Source organism: Mustela erminea, chromosome 6, assembly GCF_009829155.1.
Source record: "Mustela erminea isolate mMusErm1 chromosome 6, mMusErm1.Pri, whole genome shotgun sequence".
Taxonomy (NCBI): domain Eukaryota; kingdom Metazoa; phylum Chordata; class Mammalia; order Carnivora; family Mustelidae; genus Mustela; species Mustela erminea.
In genome coordinates, this window is record NC_045619.1 from 21,305,934 (window position 1) to 21,330,160 (window position 24,227).

General features: G+C 35.5%; 2 protein-coding genes across 18 annotated transcripts in view; one reads left to right on the forward strand and one right to left on the reverse strand.

The window, feature by feature from the left end:
- Positions 1-24,227, forward strand: part of ANKS1B (ankyrin repeat and sterile alpha motif domain containing 1B) — a 1,111,154-nt gene that overhangs the window by 280,924 nt on the left and 806,003 nt on the right. The window lies entirely within an intron of this gene.
- FAM71C (family with sequence similarity 71 member C) lies at positions 2,323-5,145 on the reverse strand. Its single transcript, XM_032346678.1, has 2 exons — positions 3,798-5,145; positions 2,323-3,128 (listed from the first exon to the last, which is right to left on the reverse strand). The coding sequence occupies exons 1-2, from the start codon at positions 4,410-4,412 to the stop codon at positions 3,015-3,017; spliced, it is 729 nt and encodes a 242-aa protein (XP_032202569.1). The 5' UTR covers positions 4,413-5,145; the 3' UTR covers positions 2,323-3,014.

The following is a 24,227-nucleotide window of genomic DNA, read 5'->3' on the forward strand; positions in this document are numbered from 1 at the left end:
CAACATAGTTCTTGGTATATTGTCAATAGTAAGTAGTAGTTGAGTGGAATGATGAACAAATATGTGTATTTGGGAGTTTCATTTCCTCAAAGAGTTTTACCTCATATCTGTAAGGAAATAGGAGAAAGGAACAAAAGAAATACAGATTTTATTTTATTTATATAACCTCATCTGCTTAAGACTTTACTAGTAATCAAATGCTTTTATCTATTTTACTTGTTTCATAAGATAAAGTACTAGGACTCTGAGCCATCAATAATATATGACTATAATTTACTTCTCTACTGCCTTCCTAAATATTATTTTCATTTATTAGGCTTTGGTAGTAGGCTCAGCAGTAACAATTTTGGCTTATAACTTAATACTAGATATTTCCCTTTGATCATTTTATGGTGAAGATTGGCAAATAACAATATATATATATATTTTTATTAAATTTTATTTATTTGACAGACAGATTACAAGTAGGCAGTGAGGCAGGCAGATAGAGAGAGAGAGGAGGAAGCAGGCTCCCGACCAAGCAGGAAGCCCAATGCAGGGCTCGATCCCAGGACCCTGGGACCATGACCTGAGCCGAAGGCAGCAGCTTTAACCCACTGAACCACCCAGGTGCCCCGGCAAATAACAATATTTTAATACTTACATTTACCACCTTTAATTTCCCCCCTTAATTTGTATATGAGTGTATTTTGTGTCATTTTTTAAACTATCAAATTCTTTAAACTTCATCTTTTTGTTTGTTTGTTTAACTTGCCTCATCTAGAGATAATTCCCATTTCTCTCATTATATTACACCCTGTTTGATTTGGATTTTCTTCTGAAATCTCTTATTCTATTGTTCAATTTTAAGACCATATGACTCAGTTTTGGTATTTTTACATATAATGCAGGAGAAATCATGATTGCATTAATTAGCTGACATTATTGTTTACGCTTAAAAATTTATATTTTATAAAAGTATCCTTATTAGTATTTTAATTGTTATTGTATTACATCTATAAGTTATCTGAGATATAATATTTTTTTACTCTATTTAATGTAACGAATGAAGAATAGAAATCTTTTATTAATATTTTCATATGGACTTCTACTAAAGTTCTCAATTTGCTGATGGACTCTTTAACATATGTGTATATACTTAGAATAAAATTTAATACATTTGTTGTGACATTGGAGACATCATATCAAATGTAAATTTGTCCTACAATTTGCAATAGCTTTGAACATAGAATTTTGTAGGCCAGCTTCAAAATAAGTTTTCTTAAAATTTCATGAATAACAGGATTTTATTTTGAAGTTTCTTTTTTAGATCTGAAATAAAAATCATTAAGCCAACCACTGTGCATATAAGGTCTCAAGAAAAACCATTACCTTACAGTTTGGTATAGGAGCCTTTGTGATCAGTGGAATTAGTATAGTGCTATGCGAATTTCTGTATACTCAGATTTGTTGGATTCAAATAAAATATATTTATTTCACATTTATAACTCCTAATTTAACTGGATCCAACACACATGTATAAAATATCTATATTCAAAGCATAGTACTAAACTTCAGAAACGGGAGGATTATGAAAATTCAGACTTAATTAAAACTATGTGATGTATTACTTTTAGAATCTTTTTTTTTTAAAGATTTTATTTATTTATTTGACAGATAGAGATCACAAGTAGGTAGAGAGGCAGGCAGAGAGAGAGAGAGGAGGAAGCAGGCTCCCTGCCGAGTAGAAAGCCCGATGTGGGGCTTGATCCCAGGACTCTGGGATCATGATCTGAGCCGAAGGCAGGGGCTTTAACCCACTGAGCCACCCAGGCGCCCCTGCTTTTAGAATCTTAAATAGATTTTTTACTTGCAAAATTAGCACACTGGTTGATCCTGTAGATTTTACACTTCTAAGATGATCTAAACCCTAGTTTTTGTCTTGATTTTGAATTGATCCTATATTCTAGTTTTAGCTAATTATTCTGCTTTCCTAGTTTTAATATGGCATTTTATTCTTCCATTGTGACAAGATGTTATTTAGAATTCCAAATATCTATAAAGAAATTTAGAATTTAAATAACATCAGGAAATTAAAATTAAGATTTATACAATATATTGGGTACTTTAGAATCAAAGCAGTTAAATAACATTTAAGTTGTGCAAAATACAAGAATAAAGACTGGGGAAATGAATCCCTTTCTAGAAAGTATAAATAGTTTTTCAACACTCCTGATAATAATACTTTTATAATAAATAATCACCACCATTTGTTTCTGTCCCTGTTGTTATATTTTGGGGATTTTAGAATTTTTTTTGTTAACACATGTAGATGAAAAATAGATGAGGGTCTTTGAGAGTAATCTTTAGCATTTATTCTGTCATCTGTGCATTTAATCACAAATATCTAGTTAAGGGAAAGTTAAAGATAGGTCAGAGCCTGATCAGAAATTGCCATTTGTTTTTATTATTACCCTTCCCTGTTAATAGAGCATATATTATTAGAGCAGAGAATTTGAGTTGAATTGTATTAGGATGGATGATGTTGCTTTCCTCCACAGTCTTATATGAGATGTCCACCTCTGCACCATGTGCAGAATAGGGCTTTGAAACTCTTTTTTCCTGAAGAGTCAGTCATGCTGGATGGAAACCTCTAGCTTCCATCCTGTTCACTCATGTAGCCTTCACTCTGTAAGTTTGTAATGAGGAGGTCTGAATACTGAGCTGTTAGCTGTTTTTGCAATGGGCTTGCCAGTAGTTTCTGCTCTTAGAATCACCATATTTATGCTGCCCTCTGGGAAGAGGTCAGTAGCTCCTACTGATGTTCTAAAAGTAACCTCTGAGTATAAGAAGGATTTACAGCCCTTGCTAACAGCAATATTAAGACATGTCCAATGCTCCCACTATGACCATTCTAGCGTCTGTGAAGGCTGCTCCTGTCACCATCCCTGCCCTTTTCTCTGATACTGTAGGCTTTGTGACTGCAGAAGTGTGTGAACTCTTGAATGCAGTTAAGTGTGGGAGGCATGATGAATTCATTCCTCCCCACCATAACCATAAGAGGTGGTCCCAAACAATTCAGGGTTCATGTGAAGACTCCTGATGTCAACTTGATCTTGATCCCTTCCATAGAAATGAATGGCATTTGCCTATGGGAGAGACAAACGAGTGAAATAAAGAAAGTGAGACCTTTTATTCCTATAGCGAAACAATAAGAGCTTATGATAAGAATTTTGAGATCTCAAGTTCAATCTCCTGTTTGTTGCAGGAATCCTTCTCTTCAGTGTTCCCACAATGACCACATGATCATTCCAGTTTTGCTTCGACAATTCTAGTGCCAGCCAGGACATTATTATAATTCACGAATGAATATCCTCATATACTTTTTTAAATACACTTGTGTTAGTATTTCTGCTGGCTACATGGCATGCACTTTAATATTCTGATAGCTACTAACAATAGTCACAAGCACATCCCTGTATATCTGATGTATACAAAATCAGTACATGGTGATCACGGAGAGATATGGTGGGGAGGCTATGGTCAGGATGCCACAGATGGCAGTACAGTATTGGACATGAAATTAAGAGTTGCTAACAGCTAAGGAAGATCTGAAATATAGCATTGGGGAACACTTTGCAACATCCAGAACTTCCCCAATGTGACATGGCCTCCAAATGGAGGTTCTTTTAGCCCTGAACCCATCTAAATGTAATGGATTTTCTAGGTGAACCTCGGTACCAAAGGCTCTGCAGGCCTTTTAGCTGCTCTCCCATAGCACCCTGGCCCCATCTTTTAGAGTCTCTGTGAAGACTTACCTCTGGGCTATTGTCCTCTTCTTCAAACCCAGTTATGTCCAGCGTGTCTCCAACCGGGATGGCCTGGGAACCGCTGTAAGCCTCTACTGGTGGTCTCAGAATGTAAACAAGGTTTTCCCAGTAAACGAAAAGATCTTTTGTATTAGAAGGAGGACACAGCTGAAGGTAAAAAGAGCGGCCAGTGGCAAGCTTCAGGCGGAGCTGTTGTTTTTTACCATTATGGATGGATATTGTTACAAACTTCAAGGGAAACAGTCTGGTTAGCTCTAAGATCTGTGTAGGCTTGTAACCTTTTTCTTGGGTGGCAGGACCATGTCTGTTATAGTCATCACAGATAGCAGCTGGTCGAGCCAGCAACATGACATCAGGTAGTGTGAAGTGGGGGCTTGTGCGAACAATGCCCACAGTCACCATTCGGGCACGGTTGTGCACGTCAATCACTTCTCCTTTTTTGCTGACCTGTATAAAGTCACTCTCAAACATTGGGGCATACTTAAATATCGTATACTCCCCCTTATACAATTGTTGCTGCAGTTTCCCCATGGAGGTATTAAACATCCCCATTGCGGGGCTGCTTTGGGCTGTATAATGTGGTAACTTAGATTGATTTTTCATGACTATCTTTTACCAAGGACTCCTAGGGGTCCCCCACACTTTACCACACTTGGGAGGGCGTCCTATTTCCCTGGTTTCTCTAGCAGGTGAATTAGCAGTGGTCTTTTGCAGGCTTTTTTGGTTTCTGAGTAACTGAGAACAGGGTGGGGGTACTTATTACCAATTGCTCAATGCTAGAGACAGTTGCACCTGCACCAGACTGTGCTCTGCCTAGAACATGGAGATATTGTGGTGCACAGTGTTAGGGACCCAGTAGATGACAGGGTGCTCAGATGTTGAGTGGAGAAGTCAGGGCCCCAGTAGATGTTACCATGTGCAGATGTAGAGCAGTAGAAGTCAGGGCCCCAGTAGATGTCAAGGTGCACGGATGTTGGGGCCCCAGTAGATGCCAGGGTGCACAGATGTGGAGACCCACAGAGGTCAGGGCCCAGTAGATGTTATGGTATGCAGATGTGGAGGAGCAAGAGATCCAGGCCTCAGTAGATGTCAGGGTACACAGATGTTGAGGTGCTCAGATGTTGGGGTCCCAATAGATGTCAGAGTATGCAGATGTTGAGGCATGTAGATGTTGGTGTTCACTTGGAGTGGGGAGGGGACCTCCTCTTGAGCCTGACACACTGGTTCACAATAGTCTCTGCTTTTTTGGATTCCACAACCTAACTGCCAGTTGTATTTGTACTGCTCCTCTCTTCCCAAACTGAAGCCTCTACCTAGGCTTAAACCACCCCACAGTACCCCTTTTATACTCTCCTGCCCATTGTGACCTGTGCCCATCACACAGCCCTTTGTCTCTGTTGCTCAACAGCCTCTCCCTCAGAGCAGGGGCACTGTCCTCTCCACTGCTCCCTACCCATCCTTACTACTCCAACCTATCTACCTTAGGTCAGCACAACCTCTTGCCCCAGGGACCCATTGAAGGATCTTAATATATGGGTAAATTGCTTTCCAAAAGGTTTAGGTAAAATTTCTGTTAGGTATGAGTTTAAAATATACATACTCTCTTATCCATTACTTTTAGTTTTAGTCAATTAGAATTAATTGTAGAAATTTACCTTGAGGGACACCTGGGTGGCTCAGTGGGTTAAGCCTCTGCCTTCTGCTCAGGTCATGATCCCAGGGTCCTGGGATTGAGGCTTTTATCATGCTCTCTGCTCAGCGGGGAGCCTGCTTCCCCCTCTTTCTCTCTCTGCCTGCCTCTCTACCTACTTGTGATCTCTGTCTGTCAAATAAATAGAAATCTTAAAAAAATAAATTTACCTTGAAGAAAGAATTGGACAAGTTGGTAAATAGGTTAGTATGGGGTATTTATCAAGGTTTATTGTAGCAAAAAAAGATCACAAATGAGATTAATATTTTACAATAGGGGTTTGGTTAAATAAATTATGGAGTATTCTGTGATAAAGTACTCTGCAGTCATGAAAATCATTATGTAGTTCCCTATTTGACAGGAAAAGATATTCCTGAATTTTTTTTTTTTTAAGGATAGAGAGCAAAGCAAAAAAGATTTCAAACAAGTGTATGAGTGGTTCAGTGTACGTAAGATCATCTCTGTGTGTGTTTGCATGTGAAAGTATGTTCAATGACACGTTAAAAGTTCTTATCTCTGGGTGGTATAACTTTTATTTTCTTTATACTTTCTATTTTTATTAGGATAATTTCTATTAGTGGAAAAAATAAAACTATTTTTATTAGCAATGTCTATTTTTACAGCCATGATACATTTTATGTTTTGATACACCCTCACATTGCTGATGAGACTTTAAGCTTTTTCCTAGACATCTCTATGCTGACTATACAGTGAAAAGAGACTTAAACATCACATATTTTATTCTTAACACTATCATATTGTTTATACATATAGAAAATCTGAGAAATTTTGCCAGCTGTTATAAATGTTATCAATGCAAGAAGATTAAGATCTTTATTGGTATAATGGCATAACACACACATGTAAAGCCATAGTTTTTGAATCATTAGTTTGTTCTATAGGTCAAAACAAACATTTTTTCTTCCCTTCATATTGAAATATCTGGTTATTTCTGATAATATGAATATTTTTCCTTTGTTTATTAAGAAGCCTGTTAACATTCCAATAGCAATTTTTTGCTGGCCTGTTTAAAGTCCTTGTATCTTAATTTCTACTTTATGTCTCTATTACTTTTCTTATAATTAGAAAAAACAATAAGCCTAATATACATTTAGTAATCAAACTAACATTTGAAAAGTATCTCAGTGGTTTTGGTGTTTTTGAAAAGAATAATTAACATTGGAAACAATAATTTAGTTTAGGTGCTTTAAAAAATAAAGTGAAAATATACCTGTTTTCTTAAAAGCACTTTTATGCCATGCACATTTATTACAAGATATTTATCTTAGCGTTCCATTAAAGCATGAGATAATTTTCTTGTCTCTGGGAAAATCAGACAACTGCAGTACTTGTAGGACCTATGAACTTTCAGGAATTTTTCCAGACCATTCATTAGACCATCAACAGTAGAACTTCTATTACTGGCCTGATAATCATCATGTGTAGCATTCTGGAAAATATATCTCTGTTTTCATTAAACTAGTATTGTTTGTTTTAAACTCCCCTAGCCATTTAGAATACTACCTTATTAATATTTGCCTGAAAACTTAAGAAGTTCAAATGGCTAAATAAAAATCTACCTGAGCCTGAGATTAAGGAATTCTTTTTATGAAAACGCAGCAGCTTTCTGTATGCTTGCTCTTAAAATGTACTTCCATAGTTGGGCATTATATATTATTAAAATAAATTTATGCTCCCTGTCTTCTACATTAGAGTTGTGTCATCAAATAAATCATTTAACTTCCCTGGGTCTTATTTTTCTCATCCTTTAAACTGAGATGACTCATTAGGTATCTTTCAGCTTCAGCATAGTTATGATTTTTATGATAGGGATTTAACTTTTTCTCCCTGTAATGAAACTACTATGTACTTTGGAAATACTCCAAACAATAATAATGAGTCAAGGAATTATTCAGATCTCAACAGCTCTCAGAGTTGTGTGATTCAATATATAGACTTATTCTGTTGCTGAACTTCTTACTGAAGCTTTTAGAAGAAACAACACTCAAAATCCAGTAATTTGGGTAGTGAATAACTGGAGTGCTTAAAACAATGTAACTGAAAATATGGGTTAAACATTTTATTTTATTTAATTTATTTATTTTTTAAAAGATTTTATTTATTTATTTGAGAGAGAGACAGTGAGAGAGAGCATGAGAGGTGAGGCAAGAAGGTCAGAGGGAGAAGCAGACTCCCCATGGAGCTGGGAGCCTGATGCGGGACTCGATCCTGGGACTCCGGGACAATGACCTGAGCCGAAGGCAGTTGCCTAACCAACTGAGCCACCCAGGCACCCCTGGGTTAAACATTTTAGATAATTTTTTTTTCTTTTTAACATTTTAGATAATTTAGTTAATAATGAAAATTGCTCTGGTACGAAGATTAGTTTTCCCTAAAGATGTCCACATCTTGATCTTCACAAGTTGACTCCATAACATTACATGATAAAGAGACTTTGCAGATGTGGTTAAATTAAGGCTCTTGAGATGGGAGAGATAACCTGGATTACCCAGGTGGGTCCAGTGTAATCACAATGGTCTTTAAAAAATAAAGGCAAAAGTGATGATGGAAGCAGAGGTTGAAGTGATGATGACCATGAATGTAGGTGGTCAAAACGCAGGAAGTGGGTTCTCCCCTGGAACCTCTAGAAAGAACCAGCTTTGCCAAAATTTTGATTTTAGCCCAGTGAGAATCATTTTGGACTTTTGACATCCAGAAGTGTAAAAGAATAAATCTGTGTTGCTTTAAGCTACTAAGTATGTGGTAATATGTTATGGCAGCCCTGGGAAACTAATGCGATTTTGGTGTCTGGAAGTAGGATGTTGCTATAACAAATACATAAAAATATGGAAATGTCTTTGGAATTGGGCAGTAGCTAGAGGCTGGAAGAATTTTGAGTAGTATAACAGGAAAAGTCTAGATTGCCTTGAACAGAAATATGAATACTAGAGATTCTGTCAGTGAGGGCTCACAAGATGAAATGGTAGGAAAAAACCTATATTGTCTTAAAAAATACCTATATTGTTACAGTGTTTGTAAAAAGATGGATATTAAAGGCAATATTTGCGAGGGTTCAGAAACAAAGTGAGGAGAATGGTAGAGAAAACTTATATCATCTTACAGAATACCCAAATCATAGATAGAGTATTGGTAGACACGAATATTGTTGAAGGTGCTTCTGATAAAGACTGAGAAGTAAATGAGGAACATATTATTGAAAACTGAAAGAAAGGAAGTGTTATACAGTAGCAGGAAGTCTAGCAGAATTGTGTTATATCAAAAGCAAGATAGTAAGTGACAAATTTGGATATTTAGTTGAGATTTCCAAGCACAGTGCTGAATGTGCAGCATGTTCTCTTCTACCTATAGCAAAAAAGATAAAATGAGTGAATAACATTTTTTTCAATAAGAGCATTCTTTACTTGAGGCATACTTCAGAATATATGGCTCTAAAAGATACATATAAAACATTCCATCCAAGAAATATAGAATACATATTTTTTTCAAGTACACACAGAAGAATCCCCTGGTTAAATTGCATTAAAAAAAGACATAACAAATATTACAAGAAGACTGAAATCATACCCAGTATACTATCTAACCACAATGGTACAAAACTAAATGTCAACAATAAAAGAAAAAAGCTGGAAAATCTAACTTTTTTTTTATAATTTTTTATTTTTTATAAACATATATTTTTATCCCCAGGGGTGGAAAATCTAACTTTTTAATTAATTTGATTATTTGAGACAGTCTAATCCTGTTTAGTTTGAAAAAGAGGCTAAAATTTGTAGATTCACTCTCAAGAAAGTGTGTCCTGGGGAGAAAGCCAAAAGTGTGACTGGATATATTTTTTCTAGTGTCCACAGGATCAAAAAATCTATTTCATCAGATGCAGGGCTCTTTGAGGTGTGCATCTCATAGATCTCCTCAGCCTTCCCAGTACAATCCAGAGGGTTATCCAGGAAAGATCTGTGGAGGAGGCTTTTGTTTAATGGGATGAATCCCTGTGACATACATGAGATACCTACAAGGTCTGTGAGGATGGTATATTAGTGAAGATACTGCTGATTAGGTCTGAAAGGTACAAAGAGAAGACAAGATAAAAGAAGGTTGTTGGATTTGTAAAGGAATTTATTCTTGCAGGCAAGAAACAGGCTTATAAAACTATGCAGTTGCAAGTATATGTTAACTTTCATGAAAAAGGAAGTAAGACACAAAGGACAGGGCTGAGGATGGAGTTCAGAACTACAAAGGATTATTCCTAGTCCCTGAACCTAGTGGACTTTGACCAGTTGGTTTTCTAAATTGCTTATAACTGTTTACTTCCCCCTTCCCCCCCTTTCATTCCTCCCTCTTTGAATGGAGATGTCTATATTTGTTATTATATGCCCATCCTACCACTGCTCCCATTCCTTTGGAGCAAATAACTTGTTTTCTAGTTTCAGAGATTCACGGGTGATAACATATTTTGCTTCAAAATGGATTATACTCAAAATTTCTCCCATACCTGATTTAGATGATGAGATTTGGGACTTTTTACTTTTTTTTTTTATTAACATATAATGTATTATTTGCCACAGGGGTACAGGTCTGTAAATTGTCAGGCTTACAAATTTCACAGCACTCACCATAGCACGTACCCTCCCCAGTGTCCATAATCCAACTGCCCTCTCCATACTCACCTCCCCCTGGAAACCCTCAGTTTGTTTTGTGAGATTAAGAGTCTTTTATGGTTTGTCACCCTTCCAATACCATCTTTCATTTTCTTCTTCCCTAACCCCCAACCCCCGACATTGCCTCTCAAATTCCTCACATCAGGGAGATCATATGATAATTGTCTTTCTCTGATTGACTTATTTTGCTCAGCACAATACCCTCTAGTTCCATCCACATAGTTGCAAATGGCAAGATTTCATTTCTTTTGATGGCTTCATGGTATTCCATTGAATATATATACCACCTCGACTTTATCCATTCATCTTTTGATATACATCTAGGTTCTTTCCATAGGTTGACTATTGTGGACATTGCTGCCATAAACATTTGCGTACACAGTCCCTTCAGATAAGTACATTTGTATCTTAAGGGTAAACACTAAGTAGTGTGATTGCTGGGTCATAAGGTAGCTCTGTTTCAACTTTTTGAGGAAACTCCATGCCATTTTCCAGAGTGGCTGTACCAGCTTGCATTCCCACCAACAGTGTAGGAGGGTTCCCCTTTCTCCACATCCTCACCAACATCCATCATTTCCTGACTTGTTAATTTTAGGCATTCTGATTGGTGTGTGGTGGTATCTCATTGTGGTTTGGATTTGTATTTCCCTGATGCCAAGTGATGTGGAGCACTTTTTCATGTGTCTGTTGGCCATCTGGATGTCTTCTTTGCAGAAATGTCTGTTCATATCCTCTGCCCATTTCTTGATTGGATTATTTGTTCTTTGGGTGTTGAGTTTTATAATTTCTTTATAGATTTTGGATACTGGCCCTTTATCTGATAAGTCATTTGTGAATATCTTCTCCCATTCTGTCAGTTGTCTTTTGGATTCATTGACTGTTTCTTTTGCTGTGCTAAAGCTTTTGATCTTGATGAAGTCCCACTAGTTCATTTTTGCCCTTGCTTGCCTTGCCTTTGGCAATGTTTTTAGGAAGAAGTTGCTGTGGCTGAAGTCGAAGAGGTTGTTGCCTGTGTTCTCCTCTAGGATTTGGATGATTCCTGTCTCACATTGAGGTCTTTCATCTATTTTGAGTCTATTTTTGTGGGTGGTGTAAGGAAATGGTCCAGTTTCATTCTTCTGCATATGGCTGTCCAATTTTCCCAACAGCATTTGATGAAGAGACTGTCTTTTTTCCATTGGACATTCTTTCCTGCGTTGTCAAAGATTAGTTGACCATAGGGTTGAGGGTCCATTTCTGGCTCTCTATTCTGTTCCATTGACCTATGTGTCAGTTTTTGTGCCAGTACCATACCGTCTTGATGATGACAGCTTTGTAATAGAGCTTGAAGTCTGGAATTGTGATGCCACCAACTTTGGCTTTCTTTGTCAACATGCCTCTAGCTATTCATGGTCTTTTCTGGTTCCATATAAATTTTAGGATTATTTGTTCCATTTCTTTGAGAAAAAATATGGATGGTATTTTGACAGGGATTGCATTAAAAATGTAGATTGCTTTAGGTAGCATAGACATTTTCACAATATTTATTCTTCCAATACATGAGCATGGAACATTTTTTCCATTTCTTTGTGTCTTCCTCAATTTCTTTCATGAGTATTTGATAGTTTTCTGAGTACAGATTCTTTGTCACTTTGGTTAGGTTTATTCCTAGGTGTCTTATGGTTTTGGATGCAATTATAAATGGGATTGACTCCTTAATTTCTCTTTCTTCTGTCCTGTTGTTGGTGAATAGAAATGCAACAGATTTCTGTGCATTGATCTTATATCCTGACACTTTACTGAATTCCTGTACAAATTCTAACAGATTTGAAGTGGAGTCTTTTGGGTTTTCCAGTCTGCAAAGTGTGATAGTTTGATCTCTTCTTTTCTGATCTGGATGCCTTTAATTTCTTTTTGTTGCCTGATTGCTGAGGTTTGGACTTCTAATACTATTTGAATAGCAGTGGTGATAATGGCCATTCCTGCCGTGTTCCTGACCTTAGCGGAAAAGCTCTGTTTTTCTCCATTGAGAATGATATTTGCTGTAATTTTTTCACAGATGACCTTGCTGATATGTACCCTCTATCCATACATTTCAAAGAGATTTGATCAAGAAAGAATGTTATACTTTGTCAAATATTTTTTCAGCATCTATTGAGACTATCAGATGGTTCTTGTTCTTTCTTTTGTCAATGTATTGTATGTATCCCATTGATTGATTTGTGGATGTTGAACCAACCTTGCAGCCTTGGAATAAATCCCACTTGGTCATGGCGAATAACCCTTTTAATGTACTGTTGGATCCTATTGGCTAGATTTTGGTGAGAATTTTTGAATCTGTGTTCATCAAGTATATTGGTCTGTAATTCTCCTTTTTTTATGGGGTCTTTTGTCTATTTTGGGGATCAAGATAATGCTGGCCTTATAAAATGAGTTTGGAAGTTTTCCTTCCATTTCTATTTTTTGAAAAGTTTTAGGAAAATAGGTATTCATTCTTCTTTAAGTATTTGGTAGAACTCCCCTGGGAAGCCGTCTGGCCCTGGGCTTTTTTTTGGGAGATTTTTGATCTCCTTACTGCTTATGGATCTGTTCAGGTTTTCTATTTCTTCCTGGTTCAGTTTTGGTAGTTTATATGTCTTTAGGAATGCATCCATTTCTTCCAGATTGTCAAATTTGCTGGCATATTGTTGTTCATAATACGTTCTTATAATTATTTGTATTTCTTTGGTGTTGGTTGTGATCTCTCCTCTTCATTCATGGTTTTATTAATTTGGGACCTTTCTATTTTCTTTTTGGTAAGTCTGGCCAGGGGTTTATCAATCTTATTAATTCTTTCAAAGAACCAGCTCCTAGTTTTGTTGATTTGTTTTACTGTTCTTTTGGTTTCTATTTCACTGATTTCTGCTCTGATCTTTATGATTTCTCTTTTCCTGCTGGGTTTAGATTTCCTTTGCTGTTTTTTCTCCAGCTTCTTTAGGTGTAGGGTTAGGTAGTGTATGTGAGAACTTTGTTTCTTGAGATAGGCTTGGATTGCTATATATTTTCCTCTCAGGACTGCCTTTGCTGTGTCCCACAGATTTTGAACAGTTGTGTTTTCATTATCATTTGTTTCCATGAATTTTTCCAATTCTTCTTAAATTTCCTGGTTGTCCCATTCATTTTTTAGTAGGATGTTTATTAGTCTCCATGTTTTTGAGTTCTTTCCAACTTTCCTCTTGTGATTGAGTTCTAGCTTCAGAGCATTGTGGTCTGAAAATATGCAGGGAATGATCCCAATCTTGTGGTACCAGTTGAGACCTCATTTGTGACCCAGGATGGGATCTATTCTGGAGAATGTTCCATGTGCACTAGAGAAGAATGTGTGTATTCTGTTGCTTTGGTATGGAATGTTCTGAATATATCTGTGATGTCATCTGGTCCAGTGTATCATTTAAGGCCTTTATTTCCTTGTTGATCTTTTGCATGGATGATCTGTCCATTTCAGTGAAGGAGTGTTAAAGTCCCCTACTGTTATTGTATTATTGGTCAATGTGTTTCTTTGATTTTGTTATCAATTGGTTTATAGAGTTAGCTGCTCCCATGTTAGGGGCATAGATATTCAAAATTGTTAGATCTTGTTGTTGGACAGACCCTTCGAGTATGATATAGTGTCCTTCCTCATCTCTTATTATAGTCTTTGGCTTAAAATCTAATTTATCTGATATAAGGATTGCCACCCCAACTTTCTTTTGATGTCCCTTAGCATGGTAAGTTGTTTTCCACCCCCTCACTTTAACTCTGGGGATGTCTTCGGGTCTAAAATGAGTTTCTTGCAGACAACATATTGATGAGTCTTGTTTTTTTATCCATTCTGAAACCTTGTGTCTTTTGATTGGGGCATTTTGCCCATTTATACTCGGCATAACTATTGAGAGATATTAATTTAGTGCCATTGTATTGCCTTAAGGTAACTGTTACTGTATATTGTCTCTGTTCCTTTCTAGTCTACTATTTTTAGACTTAGAGGACCGCTTTCAATATTTCCTGTAGAGCTGATTTGGTGCTTACAAAGTCTTTTCATTTTTGTTTGTCCTGGAAGCTTTTCATCCCTCCTTCTATTTTCAGTGATAGCCTAGCTGGATACAGTATTCTTGACTGCATGTTTTTCTCATTAGGTGTTCTGAATATATCATGCCAGTTCTTTCTGGCCTGCCAGGTTTCTGTGGATAAGTCTGCTGTCAATCTAATATTTTTACCATTGTATGCTATGGCTTTTTTGTCCTGGGCTACTTTCAGGGTTTTCTGTTTGTCACTAAGACTTATAAGTTTTACTATTAGAAGATGGGGTATGCACCTATTCTTGTTGATTTTGTGTGTGTGTGGGGGTCTCTGTGCCTCCTGGATTTTGATGCTTGTTCCTTTTGCCATATTAGGGAAATTCTCTAATATAATTCACTCCAATATACCTTCTACCCCCCCTTTCTTCTTGTGGAATCCCAATTATTCTGATATTGTTTCATCTTATGGTATCTCTTATCTCTCGAATTCTCTCCTCGTGGTCCAGTAGTTGTTTGTCTCTCTTTTGCTCAGCTTCTTTATTCTCCATTGTTTGGTCTTCTATATCACTAATTCTTTCTTCTGCCTCATTTATCCTAGCAGTAATAGCCTCCACTTTTTATTGGACCTCATTAATAGCTTTTTCGATTTCAGCTTGGTTAGATTTTATTTCTTTTGTTTCTCCAGAAAGGGCTTTTATTTCTCCAGACAGGGTTTCTATAATATCTTCCATGTCTTTTTGGAGCTCTGCTACACTCAAACACCCCTGATCCTTCTGTGACCACACAGGACCTGAGACCACAGTCCACACTGTTCCTTCAAGGGCTCCACCCCTGCTTAGCCTCTGGAGCCACGCCCCTCAGTGAAACAGACCTCTTAAAGTTCTGATTTTGTACTCTGTTGCTCCAGGGCTTGCTGGGAGCCAGGACTTGCCCCCCCTGCAGTCTATCTTCCTGTCACTTCGGATACACTTCTCTGCACATCCTACCTTTCAGAAAGTGGTTGATTTTCTGTTTCTAGAGTTGCTCTTCTTCTCTTCAATCTCTGTTCAGTTTGTAGGTGTTAAGTATGGTTTGATAACTGAACTCCTGTGACCTGATGTCATCTCAGTCTGCTACTCCTCCATCTTGACCTCCAAGTCCTGAAATTTGAGACTTTTTAGCTGATAAGATTTAGATAAGATTCCAAATTTAAATTGATGTCATAATGTTGAGATGGGAGAATGTTGAGATGGGGGTGAATAGATTTTATGTGTGGTTAGATATGATCCTTTGGGTCCCAGAGAATGGGATATAATAAACAATAGTGCCTCCCTCCCTTTATAAATGTCCAGGTTTTAAATTATGAATGTGTTGATTTATATGTCAAAAGGAACTTTGCAGATTTGATTAAGTTAAGGATCTTAAAGTGGGGAGATTATCCTGGATCACCCATGTGGCCCTATTATAATCATAAGGGTCCTTCTATTAGAGAAGATGATATCATGAAGAAAGAAAAAATTTCAATGTTATGTTGCTAGCTTTGAAGATGGAGGAAGAAGCTATGAGTGAAGGAATGTAGATTGTTTCTTAAAATGAAAATGCAGTGAACAAATTCTCTCCTAGAGCTTCCTGAAGTGACAAGCCCTGCTGACATCTTGATTTTACCCCTGTAAAACTCCTTTCAGACTTCTGATTTCAATACTGTCGGAGAATAAGTTAATATTGTTTTAAGCTTCTAAGTTTGTGGTTGTTACAGTGACTAAAGGAAACTAGTATGACAACTATGGAAATTTGGTCAGTAGATATTTGATTTGTTACATACTCATTCGAAGAGCAGATGCTTGTTGTCTGTGTCTAGGTAGAAGGTATGAGTTGCAGGCATTTCCATAAAAATGTATGTTAGCTTTACTATCAGCACTCATTTGATCTAGGTTTTTATGATTTTATGTAGTCACTTTATATAACTTTTAAAATAATTAGACTAAAACTTTATCATTGGAAAGTGTCCATTTTGGTTATTTTTAGGAAACTATAATAATGATGATGGTAATAGTAATGTTAACAACAATATCTAGCATTTATTGATTGCCTAGCCCATGCCAGGTATGGGGATAGACACTTCACATTCCTTAAATCACTTAAATTTCACCACAATTCTATGAAATATTTTTACTCGATCTTGAGAAAATTGTGTTTCAGGAAATTAAATGACTTGCTCAAGTTTGCTTATCTATAGCATTTGATCTAAAACCCAAGTGAATACTTCTCTATGAAATTTTAAATATTTTTTAAAGGGTCCAGTTTCTCACAGTGAGTAAACCTAAATATTGTTTATTGTTCAGTATTTTTCACTGTAGCATTTCTCTGTAAAGAGGATATCAATAATTACTGATGTCATTCTTGTTTAGTGTATATTCAATTGATATGCCATTTTACATTATGTTTCCAGGATGGCTGAGTTGCTAAATAAATTTATTAATCATTATATAGATTAAAAAAAAGAATGGCTTGATTGGAATCTCAGTTCATTTAGAATCCCTCCACATTTCTCCATTCTGTTATGCATTCATCCCTCTATTTGTTCCACAAATGTTTATTGCCATTTGTTACATGTAGGCTATAGAGTGCTAAATAATATAAATGTGCATTATACCTCATGTTGTTGTGAATTTTGTGCCAGGTACTGTGAATGACATAAAATAAGGATTACATATGTGGTCTGCCCTCATGAACCTTAAAGTTTAGTTCAAGTAGTTATCCTGACTGCTATTTATTGGTATAATCATGGACAAGTAACTTACCTTCTGTTTCCTATTCTTTAAAATGAGGAGGTTATTTTTCCATTTATAGGATTATTATAAAGATCTTAAAATAAAAATGCAAATTTCTAGGGGCGCCTGAGTGGCTCAGTGGGTTAAGGCCTCTGCCTTCTGCTCAGGTCATGATCCCAGGGTCCTGGAATGGAGCCCCACATCGGGTTCTTTGCTCAGCAGGGAGCCTGCTTCCCCCCTCTCTCTCTGCCTTCCTCTGTGCCTACTTGTGATCTCTGTCAAATAAATAAACTCTTTTAAAAAATGCAAATTTCTATATAAATTCTATGCAAATGCAAATCGATCTTTTTCTGTTCAGTTCCTGGCCTCTGAAAATAACACTGTGGCAATTTTGGTAGGATTTGCAGGTTAAAGAACAGTATGTATAGAGCTAACTAACTTCATAATAAGTGCATTAAGATAAGTGTAATATTTATTTGTGCTTAGAAAGTCTGGCAGTACATATGCTATGCTAATACTATGTTAATAATAGTTCTATCTGAGGCTTACTATTTCAGGGGGACTTTAACTTCCTACTTTATATATTTACACATTGTTTGGATTATTTATACTAAGCAATCTAATTTTCAAATTATTTTATATTTTGTGAAAAAATAAATGCCATAAGCTGTAAAAAGTCATGACAATTCATTATGTCACCATGGGTTTCCATAGAACAGTTTGAAAATAATTGCTTGCATCTGTCCATACATCCGTTTCTTCATTGATGCCGTTTATTCACTCATTCCATTCATTTTTCATCTTAGTCTATACATTTCTAGGCATTTTTGATTCAGTTGTCTTTAATAATTTAAATTGCTATTTTGAGAAGATTAGGTAGGAACAACTAGAAGACATTGTGGGATGAATGTGTGATTGTGATTATATAACTTATTTTTATTAAGGACATCAATTATTATTTCTCATTATTGCTTTAAGTCACATTTCCTTGATTATTCGTGAGAAGGAATTTTTTTCCCAAGTGTTTATTCATCATTGTGTTCTTCTTGTGTGAATTACATATTTATTTTGTTTACCATTTTTTAAAAAGAATTGATTTATAAGTATATTTTAATACAGTGAATCCTTGTTATTTGTGGATTCTTACCTGTGAATTTTCCCACTTGCTGAATTTTATTTGCAACCCCCAAAACAATACTCATGGTGATCATTCATGGACATGTAGAGAGCAGTGAAAAATTTGAGTGACTTGATGCACATGTTTTTACTTGAAGTTGAATAGGTGAAGCTCTGCCTTCTTGATTTAGCTCTTATACTGTGTGAACAGTTGTCCTTTTCATGGTCTACTTAGTGCTGCTTAGATAAAAAACCTTGTGCTTTGTTGGGGATTTCAGTGTTTGAAATGATGCAGTATAGTGCTGAATTTCTATCTAGTGTTTCTAGGAGCTCAAGAAGGCTGTGATGTGCCTTCTAAGAAAACATGTGTCCAATAAGCTTCATTAAAGCAGGAGTTATAGTGCTATTGGTTGTGAGTTCACTGTTAATGAATCACAATATATATATTGAATAAGTTATTTTTAAATAAAAATACATATAAAACAAATTATGTATTGATCAGTTGATGAAAATGCTGTGACTTGCAGGACTTGCAGGAACCTAACCTTGTATTTTCCCTAAAAACAATGATTCAGTGTTTGCTAATTCAGTGCTCATGGTGACTTTATAAAACAAAACTACCACAAAAGTGAGAATTCACTGTATATTCTAGGTATCAAACTTTGTGAAAAACACTTCAAAAAAGTGTTTCTCCAATTTGTTGTTTGCCCTTTAACTTTGTTCATAATTCTTTTTCTGTGGGGCAGAAGTTTTAATCTTTATGAAGCCAAAAACTTAAAACATATTTATTCAACACTTCTGGATTTTGTGTTTTGCTTAGGCTGACCTTGATCAGCTCCATATTTATAAAAATAGCTTACCACATCTCCTTCATATGTGTGTATCTTATATATGTATATATATGTGGGGTATATACGTACATACAATAGCCTCTCTTTATCTGTGGTTTTGCTTTCTGTGGTTTCAGTTACCCACCATCAATCACAGTCCAAAAGTCAATGAACCTCCTTCTGATGTATTTGTCACAAGGTCAATAGAAGCCCAACACTATATCACAATGCCTGCAGCATTCACCTCATTTTATTTCATCATGTAGGCATTTTATCTTTTCACAGCATCACAAGAAGGATGAGTACAGTACAATAAATTATTTTGAGAGAAAGGCCACATTCATATAACTTTTATTATGGTATGTTGTTATAATTGTTCTATTTTATTACTGTATTAATCTCTCATTGTGCCTAATTTATAAATTAAACTTTATCATAGATTAGTGTCTATAGGAAAAAATATAGTATGTGTAGAGTTTGATACTATTCACAGTTTCAGACATCCACTGGGGGCCTTGGAACACATCTTCTATGGATAAAAGGGACCTACTCTATGTATATATGTATAATTAATTAGCAGTTGAGGAGAAACCCAAGATAAATTACAGAATTGAAATACATATATGTGTATAAATAAATACAGTGTATAATAATATATTACAATTAATATATAATTAATACAATAATTAATTTTATTAATTAATGCAATAATATAATACATAATGCAATAGTATAATATAATTAATATATAATTAATTGTAGACTAAACAAATTTGTCTGTATAAATAGACTTATCCACATGTCAGCATGTGTCAAAATTTCCTTCTTTTTCAAAACTGCATAATATTCTCTTGTCTTTGTATATCACATTTTGTTTATCCATCCATTCATCAATGGGTACTTGGGTTGCTTCTACCTTTTGGCTCTTGCAAGTAATGCTGCTGTGAATATGAATGTGTAACTACCTCTTTGAGACTCTGCTTTCAATTATTTTGAATATACACCCTGAAGTGAAATTGCTGGATCATATGGTAATTTTGTTTAAGATTTTTTTTATGAACTGACGTGTTATTTCCTGCAATGGCTGTAGCATTTTACATTTCTACCAACAGTACACAAAGGTTTCCAATTTTCTACCTCCATATCAAACCTTGTTGTTTTATGGTGTGTGTGGGTTTTTTTGTTTTGTTTTTTTAATTTTTAATTTTTTCAGTGTAATAGTATTCATTATTTTTGCACCACACCCAGTGCTCCATGCAATCCGTGCCCTCTCCAATACCCACCACCTGGATCCCCCAACCTCCCACCCTTGCCCCTTCAAAACCCTCAGATTGTTTTTCAGAATCCATAGTTTCTCATGGTTCACCTCCCCTTCTAATTTCCCTCAACTCCCTTCTCCTCTCCATCTCCCCTTGGTCCTCCATGCTATTTGTTATGCTCCACAAATAAGTGAAACCATATGATAATTGACTTTCTCTACTTGACTTATTTCACTCAGCATAATCTCTTACAGTCCTGTCCATGTTGTTACAAAAGTTGGGTATTCATCCTTTCTGATGGAGGCATAACATTCCATAGTGTATATGGACCACATCTTCCTTATCCATTCATCCGTTGAAGGGCATCTTGGTTATTTCCACAGTTTTTTAAATAGTAGCCCTCCTAATAGGTGTCAGGTGTCATTTCACTGTGATTTTGACTTGCATTTCTCTAATGAATAAGTGATGTTTAGCATGTTTTTATGTGCTTGTTGGCTCTTGTATATCTTCTTCAAAGAAATGTCTATTTAAATTCTTTATCTATTATAAAAATTGGATTATTTGTTTCTTTGTTGTTAAGTTGTAGGAGCTCTTTATAGAGTTTGGGTATTAATGCCTTGTCAAGTATATGATTTGTGAATATTTTATACTAGTTCATAGGTTGCCCTTTTCACTCTCTTATGTCCTTTGATGCATGTAAGTTTTAAATTTTGATTTAGTCCAGTTTATCTACTTTTGCTTTTGTTGCCTATACATTTTGTTTCATATCCAAAAATTATTGTCATATCAAATGTTGTGAAGATTTATCCTATTTTTTTCTAAGAGTTTTATAGTTTCAGATCTTCTGTACAGAGCTTTTGATAGGAATGATGTCAAATTTAGAAATTAATTAGATAAAATTGACATTTTTATCATATTGAATCTTCCCACTCAGGAGAATGATATTAATTTCTATGTTTTCAAGTCCTTTTTTATGTTGTTGAGTAGCTGTGTAGTTTTTTAATACATGATTTTCTACATTTAGTGAGTTTTTTATGTTATTTCATATTTGTTTCTATTGTGAATAGATATTTTTCTAACTGATTGCTGTGGGTAGAAAGGAGAGCTGTTAACTTTTCTCTATATTCTACACCTTGTCATCATAGGAATTATACTGTGGTTTGTAAAAATGTTTAAGTTGGTTTTCTAGTTAAGAAATTATATAATACCCAAATTTTACATCAACATGGAGGGGACTGGAAGACATTATGCTGAGTGAAATAAGTCAAACAGAGAGAATCCATTATCATATGGTTTCACTTATTAGTGGAGCATAAGGAATAACATGTAGGACTGGGGAGAGGGAGAGAAGTGAGTTGGGGGAAATTGGAGGGGGAAACGAACCACGAGGGATGTGGACTCAGAAACAAACTGGGGGATTTGGAGGGGAGAGGGGTGGGGGGTTGGATAAGCTTGGTGGTGGGTATTATGGAAGGCATGTATTGCATGGAGCACTGGGAGTGGTGCATAAACAACGAATTCTGGAACACTGAAAATAGATTTAAAAAATTTTTAAAAAGTTTATTTTTTATTCCATTCTCATTTTATTTATTTTTATTTTTAATATGTTCAGTTAGTCACTGTACAGTTCGTCATTAGTTTTTGATGTAGAGCATACTCACAATCATAAGCCCAAGTCATGTGTAGAATTATTAAATCACTGAATTATGCTGTACTAGATTATTCTCTATATTGGCTTTATGTTCTACACCAATAAAAGTTTATTACAATTGAAAAAAGAGAAATTATATAATCTGTAAATAATAGTAACCATGTCTCTGAAACCTTGATAATCTTTATAATAATTTGATTCTTTCCTCTTACTGAATTGATAGGACTCACCATTATACCATTAGATAATGGTAGTGTGGACTGAGCAATCTGGAAACTAAAGACCTTCATATATCTTTAGTAGTATCTTTAATATGGTCTTAAGCTCTTTTCCTTCTCTATTCTTTCTCCTGGAGTTTTGATTTTGGACATAGGTTTTAGGATCTTAATTTTATTTTATGTGTACTATATGTTAGTTTCTATGATAACAAAGGGCTTCAATATTATTACTAAAATACCACTTAAATTATGTTAATTTTCTGTTATTTCCGTATTAAAGTTTCATAGTTACCTATAATTCTTTGATACCTATCACAACACCTGCTTCATAGCAAGCATTCAATAAATATTCAATGTCATGTGTCACACACCAAAGTGAATCTCAAGCTTACCATATTTCTAAATACATCTCTATTACTGACTTATTAACTTTAAATGATGTATCATTTCTCTGAGAGTGAAGATTTTAGTTTGTTTTTATTATCTTTATGTTCTCCATTTCTTTTCCAAATGTTTGTTATTTTTTATGATAAATTTTAGGGTTTTGGGGGGGTTAGCTTGGTGACTGTAAATAATATTATACCTAAATAAGCTTAAATAGTGGCTCCTGGATGGCTCAGTAGTTTAAACATCTGGCTTTTGATTTTGGCTCAGGTCATGATCTCAGGGCTATGAGATGCAGCCCTGTATCAGCCTCCATGCTCTCTTTCCCTCTTCTTCTGTCCCCTATCCCAACCCCTCTCTCCCTTTCTCCAAAAAAAAGTTTAAATAATACTCTTATATTTCCATCTTATGTTTTGTCAACTTTAGGCAGATTTCTTGATTTCCTATTTTGGAAAATGAAGGTATTAACTCCTATGTTCTTTTTTTTTTTTCATTATTCTTCCCCTTTTCACCTGCTATCTTTTAGTTATACCTCTGCTTTTATACTGCCACGCTTGTACACATTTATGTTTTATCCTGTGACATTGGCCAAGTTTCCCGTATTTTCTTCATAGGCTCACACTGCAAAATTTTAGCCAGTGAATCACATTTACATATTTGTGTTTACAAATGGCATGCTGAAATTAAACTTATTTTTCTATCAAGACTCTAGGTTTAGTGGAAGGAGAATGTACCTAGTAATAAAATCGAATGATTTCTCTTTCTTTTGCATTGTATTATTCCTTAATATCTTGCCATTGTGTACTTTTTTCCCCTATTTGAACATGATATTGGATAGACTCACCTCAAAAACTCTGTAGCTGTCCTCTTGGTCATTTTTTTGATCTGCACTTTCCTCTAAAGTGTTGTGGCTTGAATTTTTCATGTCATGCAGGCTGAGTGCTATGGCTGATGTTGTGGAGAGGCTTTAGAGTCCAAAACCTTCTTACATCCTAGTTTCTTATTTCTGCAGCTCTTCAGGCTGCCATCAATATGCCATCACTTGGCCCAGCAAATTGGTACTAGAAATGTGAGCTGAGACCAGAGTGGGTGATTATTTGGTGGTTGCTATTGTGGCAGTTGCATAAATTGGTACCTGAAAGTCTTGGTACACAAATTTCAAGTCTTAATATCATTTTATGTAACTTGTTAAGGCTCTGAAAATGATCTGTTCAGTACTCACACTCAGATTCTAAGCAACTCTTCTTCCTTTCCTCTGGAGAGATATTAATTAAATTTTATTATCTTAACATTATATGGCTATCCATATTTACACCAAGAAAGGGCATGTTTCTACAATGATAATGAGGGGTCACCAAGTGGGAACACACCACCATAATCTTTACCTAGTTAAATAGCTAGGAAAGTAGGTGTTAACATGAGAAAGAAGGTAAATAAAACTCTACTTACAAATTCTATCATCTCTTTTCTTAATGTATGTTTTGCCTTTAAAGGAATATGAGCAGTAAAGGAGATATAAACTTTAAAGTGCATGGATGAATTAATATCCTTTTTGATTGTTTTGTTTCTTTCATTCTATCAACCTCTTTGTTCAACATTTTAGTGAAATTTTTAACCTTCAACTTTCTAGTCAGATCTTTCCCCTGGAGTTTTTAATTGCCTTTCTTTTCCTTGTGCAATTTTCCTTCATCATTCTCTCATTAAATTCTAAATTCTTTCTTAGTATCTATCGATTCTCTCCTTTTCCTTGGATATCTCATTACAAAAATTGTCTAGTCTGCTTTGGTCTCAACCATTTGCTTTCTGGGTTTGTTGCACAGGGGCAAAA

What these genes read in the sequence shown, in the direction of transcription:
- FAM71C (XM_032346678.1), bottom strand. Translation starts at nt 4,412, where the DNA reads ATGAAAAATCAATCTAAGTTACCACATTATACAGCCCAAAGCAGCCCC. An exon ending in AAGAGGACAATAGCCCAGAG is followed by an intron (nt 3,129 to 3,797) that starts GTAAGTCTTCAC and finishes TCTCTCCCATAG; the next exon opens with GCAAATGCCATTCATTTCTA.